This window comes from Olea europaea, chromosome 17 (genome assembly GCF_002742605.1).
Source record: "Olea europaea var. sylvestris chromosome 17, O_europaea_v1, whole genome shotgun sequence".
In the NCBI taxonomy this organism is placed as follows: domain Eukaryota; kingdom Viridiplantae; phylum Streptophyta; class Magnoliopsida; order Lamiales; family Oleaceae; genus Olea; species Olea europaea.
The window spans coordinates 22,108,990-22,134,933 of NC_036253.1; the positions used below are offsets into that span (position 1 = coordinate 22,108,990).

At 33.6% G+C, this 25,944-nt stretch overlaps 1 protein-coding gene, 1 long non-coding RNA gene and 1 pseudogene across 3 annotated transcripts; all 3 read left to right on the forward strand.

Moving 5' to 3' along the window:
* The first annotated feature begins 4,638 nt into the window (after nucleotides 1-4,638).
* On the forward strand, nucleotides 4,639-12,174 carry LOC111365844 (peroxisomal biogenesis factor 6-like). Of its 2 annotated transcripts, XR_002697505.1 has the most exons (4): nucleotides 4,639-5,158; nucleotides 5,274-5,356; nucleotides 11,539-11,735; nucleotides 11,893-12,174. XR_002697505.1 is itself a non-coding variant. In XM_022986356.1 (3 exons), exons 2-3 carry the CDS (start codon nucleotides 11,586-11,588, stop codon nucleotides 12,121-12,123), a joined length of 381 nt encoding a protein of 126 aa, XP_022842124.1. In that variant the 5' UTR covers nucleotides 4,639-5,356; nucleotides 11,539-11,585; the 3' UTR covers nucleotides 12,124-12,174. The 2 variants fall into 2 exon arrangements, 1 of the variants encoding a protein (XP_022842124.1); XM_022986356.1 differs by having other exon boundaries at nucleotides 4,639-5,356.
* Nucleotides 12,175-12,234: 60 nt separating this feature from the next.
* Nucleotides 12,235-13,292, forward strand: LOC111365719 (annotated as a pseudogene).
* Nucleotides 13,293-13,335: 43 nt separating this feature from the next.
* On the forward strand, nucleotides 13,336-15,299 carry LOC111365846. Its single transcript, XR_002697506.1, has 6 exons — nucleotides 13,336-13,634; nucleotides 13,715-13,797; nucleotides 13,880-14,061; nucleotides 14,144-14,282; nucleotides 14,695-14,757; nucleotides 15,234-15,299. It is a non-coding gene; the product is annotated as an uncharacterized LOC111365846 (long non-coding RNA).
* Nucleotides 15,300-25,944: the final 10,645 nt, after the last annotated feature.

A 25,944-nucleotide genomic window follows, 5' to 3' on the forward strand; every position in this document is an offset into this window, starting at 1 on the left:
TCTGGGATTATTCATCAAACTACAGCTCCTTATTCACCTCAATCAAACGGTATTGCGGAACGCAAAAATCGCACTCTAAAAGAGATGATGAACGCTATGTTGGTTAGTTCTGGTTTACCACAGAACTTGTGGGGGGAAGCAATTCTTTCAGCTAACCACATTCTAAATAAAGTACCACAAAAAGGTAGGAACGAAACTCCTTATGAGGTATGGAAATATCATAAACCTTCGTACAAATACTTAAAAGTGTGAGGGTGTTTGGCTAAAGTACAAATACCAAAGCCTAAACAAATTAAAATAGGGCCTAAAACTATCGATTGCATATTCATTGGATATGCTAATAACAGTAGTACTTATCAGTTCCTCGTACATAAGTCTGACATTTCAGATATACATGAAATACTATCATTGAATCTAGGAATGCTGTATTTTTTGAGGACAAGTTTCCTTGTAAAGATAGGAAAGAAATAAGCCCACAAAAACGAACTTATGATTCTGCAATTAGTAATCCTCAAAGTGATGGAACTAAGACGCAGCGAAAGAACCAAAACATCTACATCTTTTGGTCCAGATTTTTTAACTTATATGTTAGAAAATGAGCCTAGGACATTCAATGAAGCAATGTCTAGTCTAGAAACTCCATTCTGGAAAGAGGCTATCAATAGTGAAATTGATTTTATTATGCAGAATCATACCTGGGAATTGGTAGATCTCCCACCTGGTAATAAACCATTAGGTTGTAAATGGATTTTCAAAAGAAAATTAAAGACTGATGGATCAGTTGATAAATACAAGGCCAGATTGATAGTTAAAGGATTCAAACAAAGGGAAGGCCTTGATTTTTTCGATACATACTCACCTGTGACAAGGATAACATCAATTAGAGTATTAATTGCAATCACAGCATTGCATAATTTGGAAATCCATCAGATGGACGTCAAAACAGCTTTCTTAAATGGTGAACTAGAAGAAGAAATTTACATGGAACAATCCGAAGGGTTCATCGCTCCTGGACAGGAGAAAAAGGTGTGTAAACTCGTCAAGTCATTATATGGACTAAAACAAGCGCCAAAACAATGACATGCAAAATTTGACAAAACTATGTTGTCAAATGGTTTTAAGATTAACGAATGTGATAAATGTGTTTCTATTAAAATCACACCTAATGCATATGTAATTGTATGTCTATACGTCGATGACATGCTAATTGTGGGTAGTAGTTATGATATGATAACAAATACCAATAAAATGTTGACAAAACATTTTGACATGAAAGATATGGGTATTGTAGATGTAATATTAGGAATTAAAATTCTTAAAACATTTGAAGGACTTGTAATGTCTCAATCTCACTATATTGAGACTGTACTTAAAAGGTTTAATATGTATGATGAAAGTCCAGTTAAAACACCAGTAGATTTAAGTCTACATTTAGCCAAACATAAAGGCGAACCAGTATCTCAATTAGAATACTCTCGGATAATAGGCAGTCTAATGTATATTACAAACTGCACTCGTCCGGATATTGCATATGCAGTAAACAAACTTAGTAGATATACAAGTAACCCAAATAATGACCATTGGAAAGCACTGGTAAGGGTTCTAAGATATCTACGATACACCTCAAGTGTTGGATTACATTATACGAGATATCCAGCTGTATTAGAAGGATACAGTGATGCTAATTGGATATCAGATACAAAAGACTTAAAATCCACTAGTGGGTATGTTTTTATCATTGGTGGTGCGGTTGTATCTTGGAAATCCTCTAAACAAACATGTATAGCTCGATCCACAATGGAATCTGAATTCATAGCTTTAGATAAAGCTGGAGAGGAAGCAAAATGGCTTCAAAATTTTTTAGAGGATATTCCATGTTGGCCTAAGCCTGTGCCTGCAATTAGTATACATTGTAATAGTCAGTCGGCTATCGGTAGAGCACAAAGTAGTATGTATAATGGTAAGTCTCGACATATACGTCGAAGACATAATACAGTTAAGCAGTTGATCTCAAATGATATTATTTCCATAGATTATGTAAAGTCTAGAGAAAATCTGGCAGATCCGCTTACCAAAGGCTTACCAAGAGATCAAGTATACTGCCTATCAAGGGGAATGGATTTAAAGCCTACTACATAAGAATCTTTGTAATGGTCACCCAACCTTGCTTGACTGGAGATCCCAAAATCTTGGTTTAATGGGACAACTAAGTTATGAAGATTCAATAAGCACTTCGGAGTTAACTCCTACCCATTCCTATGATAAGGAAGTGTTATTTGCAGAAAGTTTTAGGTTAAGTTATACTTTTAATGATTCCTATATCTTGGACTACCTAAGTGGAGTACGGCAGGTACTCTTAATAGGAGATCACCTATACAAGTGTGAAGTGTGGCCGCTTCTATGAGAATGTTTCAAAGGCTTGAATTCTCTAAAGCACTTATGAAATCCAAGAGTTGTTCAGGGCCAAAATGAACACAACAGTGAGAACTCGAAAATGTTAGGAAGGTTATTGTGTTGATACTATTGTCTTGGTTTACAAAAACGGCTGACAGTTCAAGACACCGCGTTCACTGATTAGCCAAGTAAATCCGATAGTATTCTACTACGGAAGGTTCAACCCCATAAGGTACCTATCAAGATGCGATAACATTCCGCCTGATCTCTCTATAGGGTTTGCATAGTCTACTGCATTAATTTCCATTCATGTGGGGGATTGTTGGAAAAAATTGGTTTTAATTAGTTGGTTTGACCAACTTTTGACCAATTAATTTAGTGGGTCCCGTTAATCGGAAATAAGATTTCTTTGGCCGAATGTGTTCTACTCCATGAGTAGATTAATATGGTATATTTATTTTCTCAAAACCAATTTAGAGTGAATGAGAAATTAAGGTCAAAAGATACCCACTTGATGTTGAAATAAAATAGGTGGAAAATTGAAAAATACCAATCTCACATAGGAAAACTAGAAGAATATAAACCACCTTATATAGCTCAAGTTTGGGACTTGGGTTTGGGCCCCAAGGTTACCAATAGTCTTTGAGGGGGACAGAACCTACATGCTAGTAAGTTAAGCCAAAGTCCACACGCTCGCGCCGTCACCGCCGTCCGTCCGACCGGCTCGGCTCGGCTCATTTTCTATGTGTGACACGTGGTACGATACTTCTAGAATTTAGCGGGTTGTGGCGGTTGATTGTCCAAACCGTTTGTGTCTTTTGGACACAACTTTTCGACAGTTGTGTCTATTGGAATACAACCTTTCAACATCTATAAATAGGCCCCCATACCCCGATTTTCATTCATTCCAAAAATCAGAATTGATTTTCCACTCTCCCGAAATTATCCCTTTGTCCCTGCATAATTTCTGTTCTTATAATTCAGTCCTCGAAAATTACTTTTCGTGCATTTCACTCATCCAGTGTGTGTGGAGAGATCTAAACTTTACGGGTTCGTCGGGTCTTGTAATTTGAAGTACTACTATTACAAGACGAGGTCGTTGTATCTTGAGAAACGAGTGCTGCAATACCGTTAGTACCAGTGTGGACATTATCATTTTAAGGAGAAAGAGTCGAACTCTTGCCTCGACCGTTCAAAACCATCCAAACGTTGTTACTCTGCCCAAATATAAATTACGGTAACACTATTATTTGCTATTAATTTTCAACACAAATAAAAGATAATGCTGAAAATAATATTATGTTGGTAACTCTGAAGAAGAATTGTACAACCCCCTGAGTATATTCATCACTGTGGTAGGTTTATTTCCAGGCACTTAGCAGTATATCATGTGACATTTCATGCATATGTTGACCTGAGGAATGTTGAGGCCATGGAATGACTCCTAGAGATGCTTAAGAAGGTTGGTAAATTCCTTGATGTTTTCATTCTAATGGAAGTTATGAAGTACAATCTTCATGCTGGGGACATGGATTGTGGTCCAAAAACTTTCAAAGACTACATAAAATCCAATGAACCACATATGATAGAACTATACGGGATACTGATAGAGGAAGTTCACAATTGCACTTTACCATCCCCATACTCTATCAGACAATGGAATTGGCTTCATTGTGATGTACTTATTCACCTAATGGTTGGATATACACCCAAGGAAATGCAACTTGCTCAAGAGACTCCAGTCAATAAGAATTCTATGAGCCTTATCCTGAACATAAGAATGGGAAATGACCTCCTTATTGCAGCCTCCAATGGTCAATATACCACCTTGCTCTACCTGCTTAATCCAAGGATGATGAAGAGAACGAGCAGCTACTACTAACATACAAATAAGGTATCTTGTCTTTGAACCTTAAGGTCAAAGTTAATTTAAGGGGAAGGGATGTCGTGGCTTATCTAGCTGGGCTTGTTAGTGGGCTAGCCCAAAGCCCTTTCCTGTTAGGTTTGTTTTATTCTATATATGGTTGTATTTCTTCATTTTGGAGAAGGGATGTATATTGCATTGAATCGTGTCTTCTTCTTCCCTGTCTTATGCTGCTGCTAGTCTTTTTCTCCTCTTTTCCTGTTGTTTATATTCTTCTTTTACTGTTTCCTCTCTAACTTTCCCATTTCTTCTTCTTCTTCTCTAGTATCTTCTTCTCTGTTGTTTTCTTCCTTTTCTTTCTCCTTCTTCTGCTCTTCTTCCTGTCTTCTACTGCTGTCATTTTGCCCCTTCTTTCTCTATTTATCTTTGTTGTTTCTGGTTAAACTTCAGCTTAATTAATAGAATTACAACTTAGGTTATTGATTCCCAACTGATTATATTCAATTGTTTTCTGATTTTGGTTGCAATTTAGTTTTTATTGGTTGAATCCTATAGAAATTGAGCTTCGACTATTACATAATATTGCATAGTTAATTACATGAAAAAGAAATAATAAATCATCAGGAGAATGGAGTCTTACAAATATGTAATACATAAAGGGATCTTCCCACCCTATAATGTCCCTATAAATTCTAAGGATCGACCACTCGAAATTAAGATTACAAATCACAAATCCCAGATTTCTTTACGCTCAAAGCCACAATGTGTTCTAACAGCAGCAATAGCGATGAAAGGCCCTGTAACAATTCTAATAGGCATCAACCACTGGCACATAAGAAGATGATAAGGGTGTTATGTTATTCTGACGGGCATCAACCACCGGCACTTAAGAAGATTAAGGTGCTGCATATTTTATTTTATTTTTTATTTTTTATTTTTTCAAAATTTGTACAATAAAACATAATTTACTCATATTTTACTTAGTAATTTTTATGTTTTGGATAAGTTTTATCAGATAGAAGGTTTCGATTGCTCTGTAAATAATGGACTTGGCATGCCACTTCAAAAATATTTCTCAGGCAATTCCTACTGCACAAGGTATTATTTATTTCATTGTCAATTTTTGTAAATACTCAAATTAAAAGTAATTATTTTCGAAAGGTAGTTTTGTTGAAAATAATTGCATGCAATTGATTTAACCGAATGGATGACAATGAGGCGAGCCCCATCTTGTCGAGTATTTTGGTTATCTTATCCTGTGCCATACCCGATTAAAGCAGGACAGGCGGGTTCGGGACGGGATTGGTGTGGGATGGAACATGCAAGTCCCTTTATGTATTTGTTTATTTTATTTTTTGCTTTTATTTTCTTTATATCTTTAGTTAGTGATTATTATTATTATTATTATTATTATTATTATTATTATTATTATTATTATTATTATTATTATTATTTCCCAATTTGTTACAAACAACTCATGATTTCTTTAAAAATGATGATAAATGTTGTAAAATAATGAGATTAATATTGATGATTATTTAGTGCCATCACGATACATTGATAAATTTTATCTAGTTTAGAAGATCTATTTTATTTCAATTGTAACTCTTATTTTGGACCATATAAATATAGGGCATTGTTTCATAATAATACAAAATTGAGTTTTGACTCTCTATTTCTTCTCTTATTTCTCTCTTTCATTTAGTTTTATAACACGTTATCAGCACGATAGTTTCATTTTTTTATATAACTCAAAATCTTCGTTCGAAAAAAAAAGAAGATCCAATTGCCACTTGTTCTCACCTATCTTCCAGTTATCACACTTGCCACCACCATCTAGTTGTTTCTACTATCACTAACTGCCTCCATCTATCTTCTCCTGCCGTCAGATTTGACCAAATTTGACCTATTTTCATCTATTGTCGAAAACCAGACCAAAGCAACACCAAGGGCTAACGAATTTAATGGCCCACACACTCACTGAGTACTCTCCTAAAAAAGGAAATAGGGAAAACTTTTCCTTTCAGGTAATTCTTCTTCTTCCTCATCACAATATTTATAGATGTAGCATATATTCATACAAGTATGTGTGAGAAATTGTTATTGTGTTATGATTTGGATTTTGAAATATAACTGGTTTGATAATACTAAAAACTGTAAGTAGACCTTGATATGAGCTAAAGTTTTTTTGTTTGCTAATGGTTTTAATTTTCAGAATTTAGGCGAAACGTCCATCCATATTAGGTCAAAACTTGAAAAATACATTTGGGTGATTGATTGTACATGTTTTGAGTTGTTTAACTAGAAAGGGATGAATTCCAATAAAACTGTTTGCCACTATACATTTTTTTAATTCATTTGTAATCATTATACAATTAATTTATGATTTTTATTTGCCACCAAATTTTCATTTTGTCAAATTCAAATATAAAAGAATCATCTTTACAGTAATTATGCGTAATTATTTAATTATATACTAATTATTCACTAATCTTAATTAGCTACGTTTTTCCCGATAATATTCGATGCAATTATGACTTTGATTTTACTATGAATAACTTTATATGGATTAATATCATTTGGGTTTAATTAAATCTTGATATATTTCTTATAATTTGTACTCGTTAATTCTTTTTTCCAGTTGAACAAAATTTTAAATTAGAATTATTGAATACAATAATATAGATCTAGTTTACAATAACATAAGATCTATAAATATTCTCAACGAATATTTTATTGTTATTCTCAAAGTAGTACAATATTATAATTAATATTATTGAAGAATATTACTTGCTCTTGAAGAGCATGAACTATATATATTTTTAATATTCCCGAAGAATATTATTTACTCTCGAAAAGCATAAATTATAATTTTCAATATTTCAGAATAATATTGAAATATTTTTCATGAAAACATGAATTAAAAATTTTAATATTTCAAATAAAAATATTGATTAATTACTGCCAAAGAAGCAATAGTAAAATATAAAGTACTCTCGAAGAAGTACAGCTCGAAAAATATTAATATTTGTTTAGAAAACATACTCATGAAGAATTAATGTTTTTAAACAATTATTTATTAGTGCTCATGAAGAGCCCAACATTATTAATATTTTAAAAGGATTATTATTGCTCCTGAAGTAGCACACTATTATTGACAGATATTTTAATTAGATTTTACTTGCTCTCGAAGAGTATAATTAAATACGATCTAACGTAAATTATGTTTTTACTTCTACGAGTAAATTATTATGCAATTTATTATTTCAAATAATAATATGTTATTGCTTCCGAAGAGCATAACTCTATGATTCTAATATTTCAGAGGAATATTGATATTGCTCTTAAAGAAGCGATAATAAAATAATACGTGCTCTGGAAAGAGCACATGTTTTGAAGAATATATTATATGTAACTTATGAATTTGTGCTTATTCCTGAAGGAAAATATACGACTTATGTTATGTGCATTTGATCATTATATGATTATATAATGTTTAATCATATTCTTCAAAATTAAATAATTGAATTATATCTTATAATGAACAAAAAGTTCAATTTGATTTCATTATTTCGCATAACCAGTTGGACCATCACTGGATCAATAATGATGCGAAATTAAAACTTTTAATGGATAATCAATGAAGAACCAGAAGATTCTTCAATCGAATGAATTCCTATATATCATTCATTATCTTTGTCGACAATTGATTATTAAACATCACTAGTTAAAATAGGAATTAAATTAGTTATATTTCTAAAAAATTAATTAAGGTGATATAATGATCTCATCACGCACCATGTAGATCATCTAAGTATTATTTATATCTAATAGATTCGATACCAATACTAGATGATTGCATGGTATTCGCAACCTGAAATTTGCGAAATTATTCCTCAAATTATGAACATAATTTTCAAATTATATAATCAAGACCGTGTCTTGTTAATGCCCGTGGGTATAAATCTCAACATTTTAATAAGTTTTAGTTGAGATGTCGATAAATGATTTAACACTATCGTTTGTTTAATGCTTCCAATTAATTTAATTGAGAACAAAGCGTTTTTCATTTTTATTTAGGGAATTCTATTATGCATCATGCCAAAATCATAGTTCTCCCATTATAATCAGCTTATGGTTTAGTTCTAATTTTTTTCATCTAATTATTTTGATAGTGCAATATATGTAAAAATTGAACACAAAATGCACTGAGATAAAAAATAATGAATGTTGAAAATAAGTAAGTGGTTTGAACTATTATCTCAAATTGATAATATTTTGTAAGCTGAAAAAATGATTGTCAAATTGATTGGATAATTCTCTCAACATTCAGGGGGAGAGATTAAAAGGTTGAAAAAGAATGTATAATGTCCTAAATCCTCACAAAATATCATTCGAACCAGAAGTTCAAAAGATAATTTATTTAGATGTATTTATTGATCAAAGAGATAAACAATATCTCACGCACCAGTTTTAAATGCTCCAACACGAATTGATGTCGTATGAGGACAATTTGTTAGCATTATATTTGATATATCTATGACATGCTTAAAGCGTGATAGTGTTCGATTCTAATACAAAAGATTTTCAAATGAAAATGGAGCAATTAACAATGATGGTCTCATTAAGGAAGCATATACTCTTGATGAGTAATTATAAAGGATTAGTCAATCAAATAATAGATAGTAAATGGGTCAGTTTGGAAATAAATGAATTTCTAGTCGTAGAATATTATTCTCGTCGGACTTAAACCTAAACTCAAATAAAATAACAAGGGTTCTGGCAATTTTCTTCCCTTTCATCGAAGTAAATGAACCTAAGATTAAGTAAGAAAAATACGGGTTTGATCCGGATTTTCTCCCATTTATGTATATGTATCATAGACCGAAGGGATATTTTCATTTTCTTTCCAGAATTTTTCCTATTTTCTAGTATTTTACGTGTCACGGCAATTAGGAATAGAGAATCTATATCAATGAAAGGTCTAACTAGTGGAATAAAGGTCTTGACATAACAAATTATAAAATCTCATGAGAGGTTCAAGTACCTGATATGTTGAAACTTGAGATATTTTAATAAGTTATGTCATTACAGGAAAAGAAATAGAATCGAGAAAAAAAAGAAAAGTTGTCGACAATGCTTCTATACATGATGTACTGCATCATATTATGAATAGCGTAGAATCGAAATAAATGTGTTGAAATATATGAATCGAAATAATATTTGGCCAAATATAAGGGATGCAATCCTAAATTGAATTTACTAGAGATACGTGAAGTTTTTGGACCTGTAGTCCGAAAATCTAAAGGTATATATTTATACGAAAAGGAAATGAGAAAAATGAAGTCGAAATGTGTAATGCATGACTTTCAACATAGTGAATTTCGCAAAGATTGTCGTGGATGAAATTACGAGTCTCTATCATATTATTTTGACGATACATGAAATTTTAAGTACGTGATAGTCAACTCATTTTGCATCACTATTAATGTTATTTTTGAAAAATTTAATACACCTGAAGCATAGCTTAAATTATACATGACTAAAAATCATGTTTTTAATTAAATTGTAAAGATCATTATATGGATTAAAATAATCCGAACGCATGAGGTATAATTGACTAAGCAAATATTTGTTGAAGTATGATGTTGAGTTATGGTATGCCTAACTCTTGTTTGGATTGTAGATTGAACATTTTGCAAATGAATTATTTGTTCACCAATCTACATATACAGAAAACGTGTTAAAACGTTTTTATATTGATAATGCACATCCATTAGCATTACTTATGATTATTCGATCACTTGATGTGAAAAATGATCAATTTCGTTCACTTGAAAATGGAGAAAAAGTTTTTGGTCTTGAAGTACCATATTTTAGTGCAATGGGAACATTAACTTATCTTGTAAATTGCACTTGACCCGACATAACTTTTTTTGCAAATTTCTTTGCAAAATATAGTTTTACACCAACTCAAATACATTGGAATTGTGTGAAACATATTTTAAGTTATCTAAAGGGTACTATTGATTTGGGATTATTTTATTCTCAAAAGTCAGGATCTGTTTTAGTGGGATATGTAAATGCAAGTTATCTATCTAACCCACATAAATCTAAATCACAAACTAGTTGTGTGTTTACACGTGGAGGAATGGTTATATCATGGAGATCTGTGAAACAATCCTTGACAGCTACATCCTCAAATCATTTTGAAATTATTACAATCCATGAAGCAACCGAGAATATATATAGTTGAGAAACATGACTCATCATATCCAAGTATCATGCGAGTTCACTTCAATAAAAGATAGTCCAACAATTTTGTACGAAGACAATGTAGCTCGTATTACACAACTTAAAGAGGCTATATCAAAGGTGACATGACGAAGCATATTTCTCCAAAATTCTTTCATACACACGAGTTTCAAAAGAATAACAACATCGATATCCAACAAATTTGCTCAAGTGACAATATGGTCAATTTATTCACAAAAACGATGCCAGACTCAAAGATCTTCAGTGATTTTCATCAATGGGAGCAGTTGTACAGGTGTACTCTTTTTCCTTAGTCTAGGCTTTATTCCATTGGATTTCCTTAGCAAGGTTTTAATAAGGTAGTATTTTCTTTATACTCCAAAATATTGACAATCAATTGTACTCTTTTTTCCTTTGTTTGATTTTTTTCCCAATGGGTTTTTATTAAACAAGATTTTTAACGATGCAATTATTGTACAAATAATTATCAACGGGGGAGTATTGTAAAATAATGAGATAATTATTGATGATTATATTGTGTCATTATGATACATGAATAAGTCTTATCTAGTTTAGAAGATCTATTTTATTCAAATTGTAACTCTTATTTTGGACCCTATAAGTATAGGGCATTGGTTCCTAATAATACACAATTGAGTTTTGACTCTCTATTTCTTATCTTATTTTCTCTCTTCCCTTTAATTTTATAACAATAAATATTTTCTTTTTCTTTGATAAAAAAAACTTAAATTTGATATGAACTTTAAGCGGGGCTAAGACAATGTTTCCACTACTCGTCCCTTCCCCGCTTCGGGGCAACGAACCCCATCTCACCCCTGTCCCATTTACCTGATTAGGTGGGTAATCCTCATGCTGTTGGAGGCGAGGCCCGTGGATGTGGATTTTTTTGTCATCCCTGTATGGGAACTAATAACTTTGGCCATTAAACTTGATATTTGGATATTGACATTGTTTACATTTAGTGTCTTTTTCGTTCTGGGTGAGGTTTGATCAGTTCTCTGCAGTGAATCCTTCCCAGTTGTCGCAACATGGGTCTCTTTACAATTGACGAATGGTGGCACAAAAGGTTCAGCAGCAACTACAACAGCTGCATAAGCTAAACCAACAAAGACTAGAACTGTTTCAAATGCAAGTTCAACAGCAAGCACAGATGCCAGGCTTGAGTTCATTCAGCAGTTCCTGCACCAAGTCGAAGACTCTGGTATATCTTTAGTTCGATTTTTGTTATCATCATTACTCATTTTCACAGAAAAAATATAGAGTAATGATCTTGTGTATAACCAAAAACCATTATTTTCTATCTAGAATTTTCCTCTCGAAGTGCTGTAGACTGTTCTGACAACTCACACAACTCACAGGAAATCACATTTGAAAACGAATTTGAGAGAAGGATCTGGGCAGACGTAATTCCTCGGAATGAAATTGGTGTCAAGTTCGATGACATTGGAGCTCTTGATAACATCAAGGATACACTGAAGGAGTTGGTGATGCTTCCCTTACAGAGACCTGAATTATTCTGTAAAGGGCAACTCAGGAAGGTAGCTTTATTTCCACCAATCTGTGATATCCTTGCATATTTATGCATTTAACATGGTTGACGAGATATTCTTATTTGATAACTTCTGCTAGCTGGAAAGATATGAGACAAAAAAAAAAAAAAAAAAAAAAAATTAAAAAATTTGAAACTATTTTGTAGCTAAATGATTGCTTGCATGCCATAATACCCAATCTTTGTGCTCGTGGATTCTTATCTATTTCCAGGGTTGTAGATTTTAAGTTGTTGGTTAGGTTCTTGAAGGGCCTTTGGTTAATATATATCTGAAATTGTTGCCCTTATTTTAGTGGATGGGCGTGAAAACTAGACAAATTTAATTAACCCTTTCTATGTCCAGCCTTGTAGGGGAATACTTTTTCTTGGTCCTCCTGGTACGGGAAAAACTATGCTCGCCAAAGCTATAGCCACTGAAGCTGGTGCAAATTTTCTAAACATCTCAATGTCTAGTACTGATTCAAAGGTCAGTAATGCATTGAAATTACTAAATGATTAAGCATAAAATTACTAAAGCACCTGACCTTTAGAACATTTTCTTTACAGTGGTATGGTGATTCGGAACAATATGGATGGCAATCTTCTCGACAGCCAGGAAAATCGCTCCCTGTGTTGTATTCGTTGATGAGGTAAGGTTTCTGGTCATGAACAGTTTTTTAACTTGGTTTAGCATGTTTTGGGCAATTCTTATTCCTTGTCAATATCATAAAGGTTGACAGCACTTTGGGTCGAAGAAACGATCATGACTCCTGAATCACTCGTAGGATAATAACTGAATTTATGGTGAATTGGGACGGTTTGCGCACAAAGGATGAGGAAAGGATCCTAGTTCTTGCAGCCACAAACAGGCCTTTCGACCTTGATGAATCTGTTATCAGAAGACTGCCACGCTGGTAGATTCCTGTTTTCTGGTAAACATATTTGTTCACTTTTGTAGTTTGACGTCTCCGACTATAATTTTGGTCTGTTCTGTAGATTCATGGTAAAATTTGCCTGATCTTGCAAACAGAACTGAGATCCTAAAATTTTATTGGCCGAGGAAGACTTGACTCCTGATGTTGATATTGTTGCAATTGCTAGTATGACTGATGGCTTCTCTGGTAGTGATCTCAAGGTTTGTGTTTTCATTATCCCCCCACTCTTCTTATTATATATAAAGCTTATGATGCACAGATACGGACATGTCGTGTCGGACATGTCGATACGTGATTTTTCAATAAATTATTTTGTAGCTAAATGATTGCTTGCATGCCATAATACCCAATCTTTGTGCTCGTGGATTCTTATCTATTTCCAGGGTTGTAGATTTTAAGTTGTTGGTTAGGTTCTTGAAGGGCCTTTGGTTAATATATATCTGAAATTGTTGCCCTTATTTTAGTGGATGGGCGTGAAAACTAGACAAATTTAATTAACCCTTTCTATGTCCAGCCTTGTAGGGGAATACTTTTTCTTGGTCCTCCTGGTACGGGAAAAACTATGCTCGCCAAAGCTATAGCCACTGAAGCTGGTGCAAATTTTCTAAACATCTCAATGTCTAGTACTGATTCAAAGGTCAGTAATGCATTGAAATTACTAAATGATTAAGCATAAAATTACTAAAGCACCTGACCTTTAGAACATTTTCTTTACAGTGGTATGGTGATTCGGAACAATATGGATGGCAATCTTCTCGACAGCCAGGAAAATCGCTCCCTGTGTTGTATTCGTTGATGAGGTAAGGTTTCTGGTCATGAACAGTTTTTTAACTTGGTTTAGCATGTTTTGGGCAATTCTTATTCCTTGTCAATATCATAAAGGTTGACAGCACTTTGGGTCGAAGAAACGATCATGACTCCTGAATCACTCGTAGGATAATAACTGAATTTATGGTGAATTGGGACGGTTTGCGCACAAAGGATGAGGAAAGGATCCTAGTTCTTGCAGCCACAAACAGGCCTTTCGACCTTGATGAATCTGTTATCAGAAGACTGCCACGCTGGTAGATTCCTGTTTTCTGGTAAACATATTTGTTCACTTTTGTAGTTTGACGTCTCCGACTATAATTTTGGTCTGTTCTGTAGATTCATGGTAAAATTTGCCTGATCTTGCAAACAGAACTGAGATCCTAAAATTTTATTGGCCGAGGAAGACTTGACTCCTGATGTTGATATTGTTGCAATTGCTAGTATGACTGATGGCTTCTCTGGTAGTGATCTCAAGGTTTGTGTTTTCATTATCCCCCCACTCTTCTTATTATATATAAAGCTTATGATGCACAGATACGGACATGTCGTGTCGGACATGTCGATACGTGATTTTTCAATAAACTACCGACACGACATGTCGTCGATACGTTGAATAAATTCTTTAAAATTCTTCATTCATATAATATAAATTTAGTTTTATACTTGTTATTAATTATTATTATTATTATTATTGTTGAAATCTTTTGAATATAAGTACTTACTTATTATTTAATAATAATTCATGGTAGTGTGTCCGAGAAGTGTCGGTATCCGACACGTATGTTGAACACAAACTCGGATACACCACCTTAATTGAAGTGTCCGTGCAACACAAATTAAAGCAACAACATTTTCTCAGGCTCTCCTCTGTTTATCATGCTTTGCAGAACCTGTGCATCGCTGCTGCATATTGTCCCGTGAGAGAGTTTTTAAGGAAGGAAAAGGGAAAGGTCAGTTTCCAGCATATTCTATATAAGCAAAGTTGTTTTGATATCATAAAGTAACATGGGATTGATCACAAACGAATTAACTGAAGGGTAAACAAGCCAGGTTTATGATCATTTATGGTGAAATTCGTTTTATAAGTTGGTAGATGGATGATGCGAAATCAGTTCGTAAGTTAAATTTAACATCGGAGTCTTGTATAAGTTTGCTTAACAAATAGATGATGCTATACCAAGTGAACTTTTTCATATGAATCCAAATATTTATTTGATTTTGCTTATATTTGTTTCATTTTGACTTAATCTACCACTCCAGGATCTGTTTTCCTTTTTCTTCCCTTCCCAAGCAAACATTTTCTTAGGTTTTGGCTGTTGATTCAGGATTATAGGACAAATAATTATTTGTTTAGGACTACTTTTTAATATACAGAAACATGAATCATATATTACAGGTTCATGATTTAGATGTTGGTTTTCTGCAGAGATCTCTTGAACCAATAGAGGGAGTGCTGAACTACGGCCTTTAAATAGGAAGGACTTCAATTATGGTAGTGAACAGGTTTGTATATATATATATATATATATATATATAACTGGGGAAAATAACCCCCTTGTGAACATTTTGTGATAAAATATTATGAAAACATGATAGAGTTTCTGTTATTAATGCAGGTTGGTGCAAGCACACCAGCCGACTCACAGATCATGACAGAGCTTCTGCAATGGAATGAGCAGTATGGAGAAGGTGGTCGACTGGTTCCCAAAAGAAGACATCTCCTGGCTAATACTTTTGACGATACTAGCATTTGCTTACTCTTTTTAGCGGAAAGTGCAATAGCAAAAAGTATTTATTTATTTCAAAATCTGGTTTTCATGAGTCGGGTATGCATGAAGTCCTAACAAAAATGCTGGTCTGACAGTCAGATTTTACCGGGCTCTTTGCAGGTACTCACAATGAAATGGGCCCGACGTGGGACTTTCACGTAATAAAAAATTGCAATAAAAATGCTGACCCACTTCATTGTAATACAAAGCCTGGTAGGCTCTGCCTTGATAGTGTAGCATCCTCCAAGTCCTAAAAAAGAAGTTATGGTTATACGTATGTGCATAAACTCCAACATTGCCTTGCATACTTGCGTATGTTGCGATTTTGATACATTTATTGAGATACAGTAGTCAATATTTGGTGAAACTTAAAGATATATACCTTTTGAGCTCCATTTTATCCAAAATGCATCTCCTCTCTCTCTCTCTCTCAACTACTCATTCTTCAATAAAATAATATTACACGTAAATTCAAAATTTTTACTTCTTTTTTAACCATACATTCTTAAAAAAAAAATCATCATTCAAAATATATTTCCAAAAAAACACATTATAGTGGCTCAAACAAAGGCTAAGTTGTATAGACGCATAACATTATTTTGTTATTTAAAGAGGAATTGAGCTCCTTGTACATATGAAATGTACATGGATTTTTACAGATGATGAGGTGATAATACTGGATTGGTTGGTTTATTTTTGTTTTTCGTCCAACATCTAAAAAAATTGTATAAGTTGGTAATTTGTCAAACCGTCTAGCAAAAATTACTATACATGTCGCATGATTGTTAAATGAATAACTTCTTTTACTAAAAGTAAGAAAAAGTAACTTGTAATTAAACCCAATCCTTGAGATCGCTACAACTACTACACAAGCCATAAGCATATTCCTCTTTGCATCCAAATCAATATTTGGAGACAGATCTGTGAGGATTTTTAATACATCAATGGGCTTATATGTATGAATAATTGTGTGTTAAATTAAAGGCTATCAAATTCGGTTGAGCCCAATCAAAGTGATCTAATAAGACTTTAATTTTTGGACTTTAATGTATCCAATTAAAGTGTAGGTTCTAAATGTGTAGAGACCGGGCTTAAACCCTAATTCTATGATGGGCCGAATTAGGTTAAAGGGCATTGCTATATAAATATGGTTATGGTCCCCAAATCACACGTATCTTTTGCTCATTCTATTCTATCTCCCATCGCCAGAGAGAATTACGGGCTGCGCGTAGATTTGGAAGACTATACCGCATGGTTCAATTATTGCAAACAACGATGTTTGATTCAGATTCTTTTGGGAATTTAAAAAAAATTAATTAATTGGGTTTTCTGGCTGTCGAAGCAGCGCCCGCTGCTGCCGACAGCAAGCGCTGCCAATCCGCAACCAGCACTGCTGCGTGCAGTAGTGCCGATGCTACTATCAGGCTTCAATTTATATCGGGCGTCGCCCAAAGGAAGAGATGAAAGAAGATTTTAGGGTTTCAATTTTGGAAATTTTGGCGGTGGGGGCTTGATATGTAAATTAAATAATTTGAGGCCCCATGTTGCAATTAGGGTTAGGATTATAAAATTAAGGTTTCACTCCCTAAAATTTTAAAGTACATCGAATCTGGGCCTTTAAGGTTTGGATTTAATAATTAAGTCCCTAAGGTTTAAAAATAAATTAATTCGTGCCATTAAAGTTCTGAATTTTATAATTAAAGCCCTCAAACTTTAATTATTAATTCTAATTGGCCCCTAGAGTTTATAATTAATTCAAATTGACCCCCAAAGTTTCAAATTTTCAATTTTGATCCCTAAAGTTTTGAATTGGTCAATTTTTTGGCCCCTAAAGTTTTAAATTTGTTCTAATTGATCCTCTAAAGTTTTGAATTAATTAATTATGGTCCCTAAAATTTCAAGTTTATTAATTTCAACCCCTAAAGTTTGGAATTGATTAATTTTGTCCCCTTAAAGTTTTGAATTATTAATCCTAAGGCCCTTAAAGTTTAAAACTAAATCAAATATGCAAAATTGGTGATCCTCTTTCTCATATTTTGGTACTAAGGATTCTTTTAAGAGATATTATGTTCGAAAGTTAGTTAATTGAAGTAACATGTTGCCAAAGTAACCTTTCTCGTGGAAATTAATTAACTTAAAATATTAAAAGGTGTTTGTGCATGTGTTATTCATGGGAATATTGATCGACCCAAAGGAAGGTCAATATTTAGTCGAATACACGTGTACATGTAGTGATAAACATGTGACGATTATTTGGTTTAATGTGTGATCAATGAATCGATCCAAAGAAAGGTTTATTGATTGACACATTGTTTTATCGCCAATGTTTGATCACTACGCCAAGAGTACCACTTACAAGTCAATATTTCTATCCAAAAACTAGATATTGATATTGTGCTATGTATCTTGTGATGTGCCCTACCACTATCTGAGAATATTATTATTTGCATATTAAAGATGTTCATGTGAGCTGTTCATAATAATCGTTCTCTAATTCAGTTTCAGGTTCTGTTGCTAATATCTCTGCTAGCATCAATTTAATTCCAATATTAAATGGCACAAACTTCAGGGCATGGCAAGAGAACACGGTGATTGTTCTCGGAGTATGGACCTGGACCTTGCTTTACGGGTCGATCAACTTACTGCACTTACTAATAAGAATACATCTGATAACAAGATGGAGATGGAAAAATGGGAACGATCGAACCGCATAAGCTTAGTGGTCATGAAGCGTGCTATTCCAGAAGCATTTCGAGGCACTATGTCCGATAAGCTGACTACGACTAAGGGTTTCCTTGAGAATCTTGAGAAGAGGTTTGCCAAGAATGAAAAGGCTGAAACAAGTACATTTTTTATGAACCTTGTCTCAATGAGGTATAAAGGGAAATGAAACATTCGGGACTACATTATGGAAATGTCTCATATTGCTTCAAAACTAAAGGCACTCAAGTTGGATTTATATGAAGACTTGTTAGTGCACTTAATTTTGATATCCCTTCCGGCACATTTCAGTCAGTTCAAGATGAGCTACAATTGTCAAAAGGACTCTTGGTCCCTTAATGAGCTCGTCTCACATTGTGTCCAGGAAGAGAAAAGATTGAAGCATGAGAAGACAAAAAGTGTTCATTTAGCCACCATCTCTAAGGTCAAAAGGAACAAGAAAAAGAAAATTAATAAGGAAACTACGGGTATAGCACCCCAAAAGAAACAGCATAAGGAACCAACTGAAGGTGGTTGTTTCTTCTGTAGAGTTACAGGTCATAAGAAGAAGAATTGCACCAATTACCACGCATGGCGTGTAAAGAAATGTATTCTTCTTCATTTAGTTTGTTCTAAGGTTAATCTAACTTCGGTACTTAGACATACATGGTGAAGAGATTCTGGTGCAACAACTCACATCAGTATGTCTATGCATGGTTGCCTGAGTTGTCAAAAACCAAGTGATGGTGAAAGATACATCTATGCTGGCGACGGCAAGAAGGTGGAAGTAAAGGCAATAGAAAATTTTAGATTATTGTTAAAAACTGGATTTTATTTGGATCTTGTTGAGACATTTATTGTACCGTCTTTTAGATGAAATTTGATTTCTATTTCTATTTTGGACAAATTCGGTTATACTTGTTCATTTGGAAATGGAAAATTTAATTTGTTTCATGATTTAAAATTGGTTGGTTCCGATTTTTTATCAGGTTACGATAATCTTTATTCAATTGATACAATTATTTTTTTAATGAATCCTTGCATGTAAGTACTCGAGGTGTAAAGCAAAAAATTAACCGACGAGAATTCTACCTCGTTGTGGCATAAAAGATTAGGTCACATCTCCAAAAGAAAAATTGAGAGACTTGTGTCTGACGGGATTCTCAACGCCCTTGACTTCACAGATTATGATCTGTATGTCAACTGTGTAAAGGAAAAACAAACCAATAAAAGGAGATTTCAAGCTAATAGAACTTTGGACGTCTTAGAACTTATACATACGGATATTTGTGGACCATTCCCTACCGGTTCATGGAATGGTCAATAATATTTTATAACGTTCATAGACGACTTTTCTAGATATGACTACATATAGCTCATTCATGAAAAACCATAGTCACTAGATATGTTCAAAAACTATAAAGCCAAAGTTGAGAACCAACTCGACAAAAGGATTAAAAGCGTCAGATCTGACCGTGAAGGTGAATATTATGACAGATATGACAGTTTAGGTGAACAACGTCCAGGACCATTTGCTAAATTCCTAGAGGAATGCAGTATCATCCCACAGTACATTATGCTAGGTTCGCCCATTATGAATGTCGTTGTTGAGAGATGAAACAGAACGCTTAAGGACATGGTGAGGAGTATGATTAATCATTCAACCATACCAGAATCTCTCTGGGGTGAAGCATTAAAGACCGCGTTTCAATCTTGAGTTACATCAGATGGATGTTAAGACATCGTTTTTCAATGGTGATATTGTTGAAACAATTTATATGGAACAACAAAAAAACTTTGTATCAGATAATGCAAAGCAAATGGTTTATAAATTAAAGAAATTCATCTATGAATTCAAACAAGCTTCTCGTCAATGGTATTACATGTTTTATCAAGTGATCATCTCATTTGGTTTTGAGATGAATTTGGTTGATGATTATATATACCACAAGTTCAGTGGGAACAAGTATATTTTTCTGATTTTATATGTCGATGACATATTGCTTGCCAGCAACGATATATGCTTATTGCACGAAACCAATAGATTTCTAGCAAAGAATTTTGAGATGAAAGATTTTGGTGACGCCTCTTTTGTATTAAGAATTTAGATACATCGAGATCATTCTCGGGATATTCTTGGATTATCACAAAAGAGTTATATCGAAAAGGTACTTAAAAGATATGACATGCAAGATTGTAAACCAGATGACACCCTTGTAGCTAAAGGAAACAAGTTTAGTTTAAATCAGTGCCCTAAAAATGATTTGGAAGTTAAAGAAATGCACCTTATTCCTCAGCTATAGGGAGTCTGATATGTGCTCAGATTTGTACGCGTCTGGATATAGCGTACGTTGTTGGGATGCTAGGGAGATATTTAAGTAAACCAGAAATTGATCATTGGAAAGCAGCCAAACGGGTCATGCGGTATTTACAAAGAACAAAAGAGTAGATGCTCACATAGAGGAGATCGTCAGTTATTTTGATTCCGATTTCGCGAGGTGCCAAGTTAGTAGGAGATCCACTTCAGGCTATATTTACCTGCTTGCTGAAGGTGTTGTTTCCTGAAAGAGTGCTAAGCAGACACTCATAGCTACTTCCACCATGGCAGCAGAGTTTATAGCATGTTATGAGGTATCATATCATGGAATATGACTGCGTAATTTTATCACTGGACTGCACATTGTGGACAATATAGAAAGACCGCTCAAGATATTTAGTGACAATAAATCATCAGTGTTGTATTCCAATAACAACAGGAGCTCGACGAAGTTAAAATATATAGAGATCAAGTTACTAGCTGTTAAAGAAAGAGTTCAGAGTGAACAAGTGTCAATAGAGCATATTGGGACAAACTCCATGATTGCGGATTCACTTACTAAGGGATCGATACCCAAGGTCTTTCATGAGCACACTACTCATATGGGTATAATGTCTCTTAAAGATATTTAGTTTCAGTGGGAGTTTGTATTTTTGCTTTTCATATTGGACATATGTACTGTTATTTTGGATACGATTTAAGGTTGAAGTTATTTTCGGTTATAAAGTTCATTTGGTTTATTATCTTTGAACTTGTTTAAAATGATCTCACTAAAATATTAAGGTGGACCAGTTGGAAATAGGTATGTTACAGATCACATCACATGCAATTTTCATGCTACACATCCATGCTTGATCCATGTCATTTGATTATATCAATATACGTGACCATTGATGGGTTTAGCTACATGAATGTAGCGAAAGTCGTTTTGATCCTATGTTGATATGATTGATGGACGTGATTGTTTTGGGGATGCATTTAGTAATGATAGCAAAATTCTGTGTACTCATAAGGTTATGTTTAATGCACAATTATAAGGTGACACATATAGCCTGAGTGGGAGATTGTAAGGATTTTCAATCCATCGATGGGCTTATACGTGTGAATAATTGTGTGTAAAATTAAAGGCTATCAAATTCGATTGAGCCCAATTAAAGTGATCTAATAAGACTTCGATTTTTGGATTTTAATGGATCCAATTAAAGTGTGAGTTCTATATGTGTAGAGATCGGGCCCAAACCCTAATTCTATGATGGGCCGAATTAGATCAAATGGTATCGCTACATAAATACGTTTATGGTCCCCAAATCACACGTATCTTTTGCTCATTCTATTCTGTCTTCCATCGCCAAAGAAAATTACAGACTGCGTGTAGAGTTGGAAGACTATATCGTAGGGTTCAATTATTGCAAACAACCATGTCTAATTCAGGTACCCTTTTGCTATAGTTCTTCAATTTCTTGATGATTTAACATGAAGGATCCGATGGTTTAAGGTAACAAAATTTCCTACAAAACCTTCTTCCTCCAACATCCTTTTTAAGATCTAAATTCTGTTACAGTGTCTACTAAACTTGCAATCAATCTATAGCATGAAAACTATTTTTAGATAGATTGACGGAAATTTTGATGAATGCTCCAAACAAAAGTAAGATCTTAGAAGTGCTTTTTTGGATGAAGACTTGTCTTGTTGATTTTGAAGAAATTGAGTATGATTTAAGGCTTCTATAGTAGTGATCCAAGTTGATGTTGATCTCAAGGTTTGTGTGGCCACAATCTTCCATGAGTAAGTCCTTATGTGAAATCAGCAGATCTAGCCTCAATTGCACTCTATACACTCTTTTAGTTCATAACAATTCCAATTTCGAGCCACCAAAGATAAAAAAATCAGCAACTATATAAGCCTCAATAGGCTCTGATACCAGTTTGTGGAGTTAAATTGCACCTTCAATTGATCGAACAAACACTAAATGAGTTTCAAATCAATTAATAATAAAAAAAATAATAACTGTGAATGGATATAAATACTAATCCCACTCAAAGCCACAAAAGAAACATCCACTGGAATCATGCAAAAACCACCGCACACGGATGCAGCAAAGAGGGCAGCAGCGAGAACGAGAAAGGGGCCAAATAGCATGGGAAAAATCAAGAAAAATAAGGGTGAAATCTTTAATCAAGACACCGGCCAAGGTACCAACGTAGGTAAGGTAAAAGGTTTCCAACAAGGGACCACACAAAAAAGGCACCAAAGGTCACAAAGAGAAGCAACTGAAAATCTTACCGCAAAAGGGAGCTTAAGAGAAACTGCGTGTATATATTATTCTCTTCATAAAAATGGGCGCCAACATGTATAGTAGTCACTTAGTTCAAGTTGGTTGGGCCTTGAAAGTAATACTCGGTTTAACTTTCGTTGTTGTAGGCGGCCAGTTGTGTGTCTTGGGTTGGCTATTAATTATAATCTCAATAATAGGTTCCAAATAAACCATAAGTTTTTAATCTGATCCGACGAGTCATCATCGCTCAGATTTATTCGGTATCAAAATACCTAACAATTTTGTCGTATACTAGTTAGAGCTGAATCTGCATTGCAAGTTATTTTGAAATACTTTATAAATTATGTAAAAGTAACATTTCACCCCATTAAATCTCATTAAATTAATTTAAACTTTTCTCTCTTCTATTTTAAACCACACTATTTTCAATAAAATAATATTACACGTAAATCGAAAACTTTTTATTCTTTTACAACCATCCATTTTTTTAAAAAAAAAATTATTCCCCCATTATAATAAAAAATAATGGGGGCCAAATGGGGGCTTGATATCAATTTGCTGAGAATATTTAATAAGTTTCAAAGAACTAAAGAATATAAAATTTACGATAGAAATTTGAGAGGAGAAAATTGTATTCTCAAAACTTAACTTCCATGTTTTAAATTTTTTGTAAGGATGAAATACTATAAATGAGCAACATTTTTTTTTACTACATTTTGAACATAAAAATTAATTGGTAATATATGAAATTAAGCACTCATTGAAATTTCTAGATACATGAATAGAATTAAGTTTTATCTATAATAACTTTAGATTTATGTAAATCAAGATTCATCATGTCAAAATTCATTAAGTCTGGGTACTGGGGTCTATGTCAATTAAAGGGACAAGGGGGGAAATCGGTGTTTTACTACCAATCACAAGGCAAGTGTTCGGATCTATTATGACATAGCCATGAGGCGCTCAACGGACCTTTTTTATCTTATAAAACCTTTTTGTAGCTTTGGATTGATGCAAAAACTACTTTTTTGTACAACCCAGCGTAGATTCATATTTCAATTAGAAGGTCTTAGATAGAGCTGCTTTATCTTTTCCATAAGTGTTTATTGGCAAGAACTTATTGAATCCATCGTTTGGACTCATAATAAATTAAAAATTGCTGCTGCTACTCAGCTGAGAGCCTTGAGCATTGTACAAGGACGTGACGTACTTATGCATCAAACAAGCGTATTTGTAAAAATATTTGAAAAAGGAAAGGGGATTTCTTATGGGCACAGGCATCCCAGGTAAGTCAGTCTTATGGTTCTTCATTATCTGCAAATGGACTTTATTTCCTAGGTGCTCATTTTGTATGAGGTTTTAGTTTGATGCTTAAGTGATCAAGGGGTAGTAACTCATATCACGGGAGGAAACTTCGCCCAGAGTTCTATTACTATTAACGGGTGGCTCTGGGATTTCTTATGGGCACAGGCATCCCAAGTAATTCAGTCTTCGGGTTGAAGCATCTGGTTGTCCGGTTGGTTAAATGCTATTAATGAAAATAGTAATTCATTATTCTTGACAATAGGTCATGGGGACTTTTTGGTTCATCATGCAGTTGCTCTTGTTATTGATCTTAGATTTTTAGTTTTGTAAACTAGTCACAGACTAATTACCTGTGGCTGTTTATGTAATGGTTTATGTACATAGAAACCAAATAGATTAATATAGTACTTAGTAGACAATTAAGCAGAAACTAATTTGAGTAATTTCCTTCTTTCCTGTTGAAATGAACAAAATTCCAATGCTAATGTAGCTTAGATCACTAGGAAAAGTTAATCCCATGTGCTGGTTGTATACCTTAAGGAAATATTAACCTTATAGACAACGAAAAGGTCTGGACTACTTTGATACTTATTCTCCCGCGACAAGAATAAATTTTATATGGATGGTACTAACAATTGATGTCACGTGCAATCTTGAAGTACATCAAATAAATGTGAAAACAGTATTTTTGAATGGAGATTTGGACGAAGAAATCTACATGGAACAATATGACGATTTTGCTACACCTTGACAAAAAAAAAGTTCATAAATTGGTGAAATCCTTGTAGGGTTTAAAATAAGCACCAAAATAATGGCATGAAAAATTCGACTATGTTATGATGGCAAGTGGATTCAAAATGGGGGATTTGTTTAAAAAGCCTAGTCAACAATAATGTTTGGTAAAATAGGCTATGGTCAATACTTTTTGGTTAACTATCTTTAGTCTATTTTATCATGTGTTAAAAGTTTTAAACAGGCTTCATTTGAAATATCTAAAATATCCAATCTGAAACAAATATTTACCAAATCCCTCAAACTTAAATGCCCATTTTCATTCTAAATTTTCGTACACAATTTAAAACCAACAGGAAAAATGGCATACTGCATTTTAAGCAATTAAATGCCGTTTTAACTAATTTCATGTTTGTAACACTTCATATTTCTTTGTATCCATATAAAAATTAATTAAAACCAGTTTTAACTATATTTCGAATGCTATTGAGAGTCGGTGATCCAAAACGACATACTGTCATTATAAACCATTTTAATGGCGTTTTAACTAAAGTAAACATACTGTCATTATAAACCATAGTGAAATCGAGACCCCGTAATCCAAAATGCCACATTTCCATTTTAAATAATTGGGTGTCGTTTCAACTAATTTCGTATCCGCCTCACTTTATTTTCACTCGTATGCATATGACAATGAACAAGTGAAAGTTTTCATTACATTTGGACCCGAGTAACGATATAAAGTTCACAAGATAATAATCAATACAATTGTTATATGAATAAACTGAATTAGATATAACTACGAACGTAAGTAAGTTAATTTCGATTAAATTCTAATTATGAGATAAAATATTCAACAAATTGCCTCATCTAACTTGTACAAGTTTGTTAAGATGTTCCAAGTCTAATCGACTCGTTTTGTAGTGATATCAAGGTCCCGTCATCTAGAATAACATGATGTCTTTAAAAGGTTAAATAATTTAAATTCCAATTATGAGATAAAATACTCCACAAATTGGTTCGTTTAAATTGTGTAAGT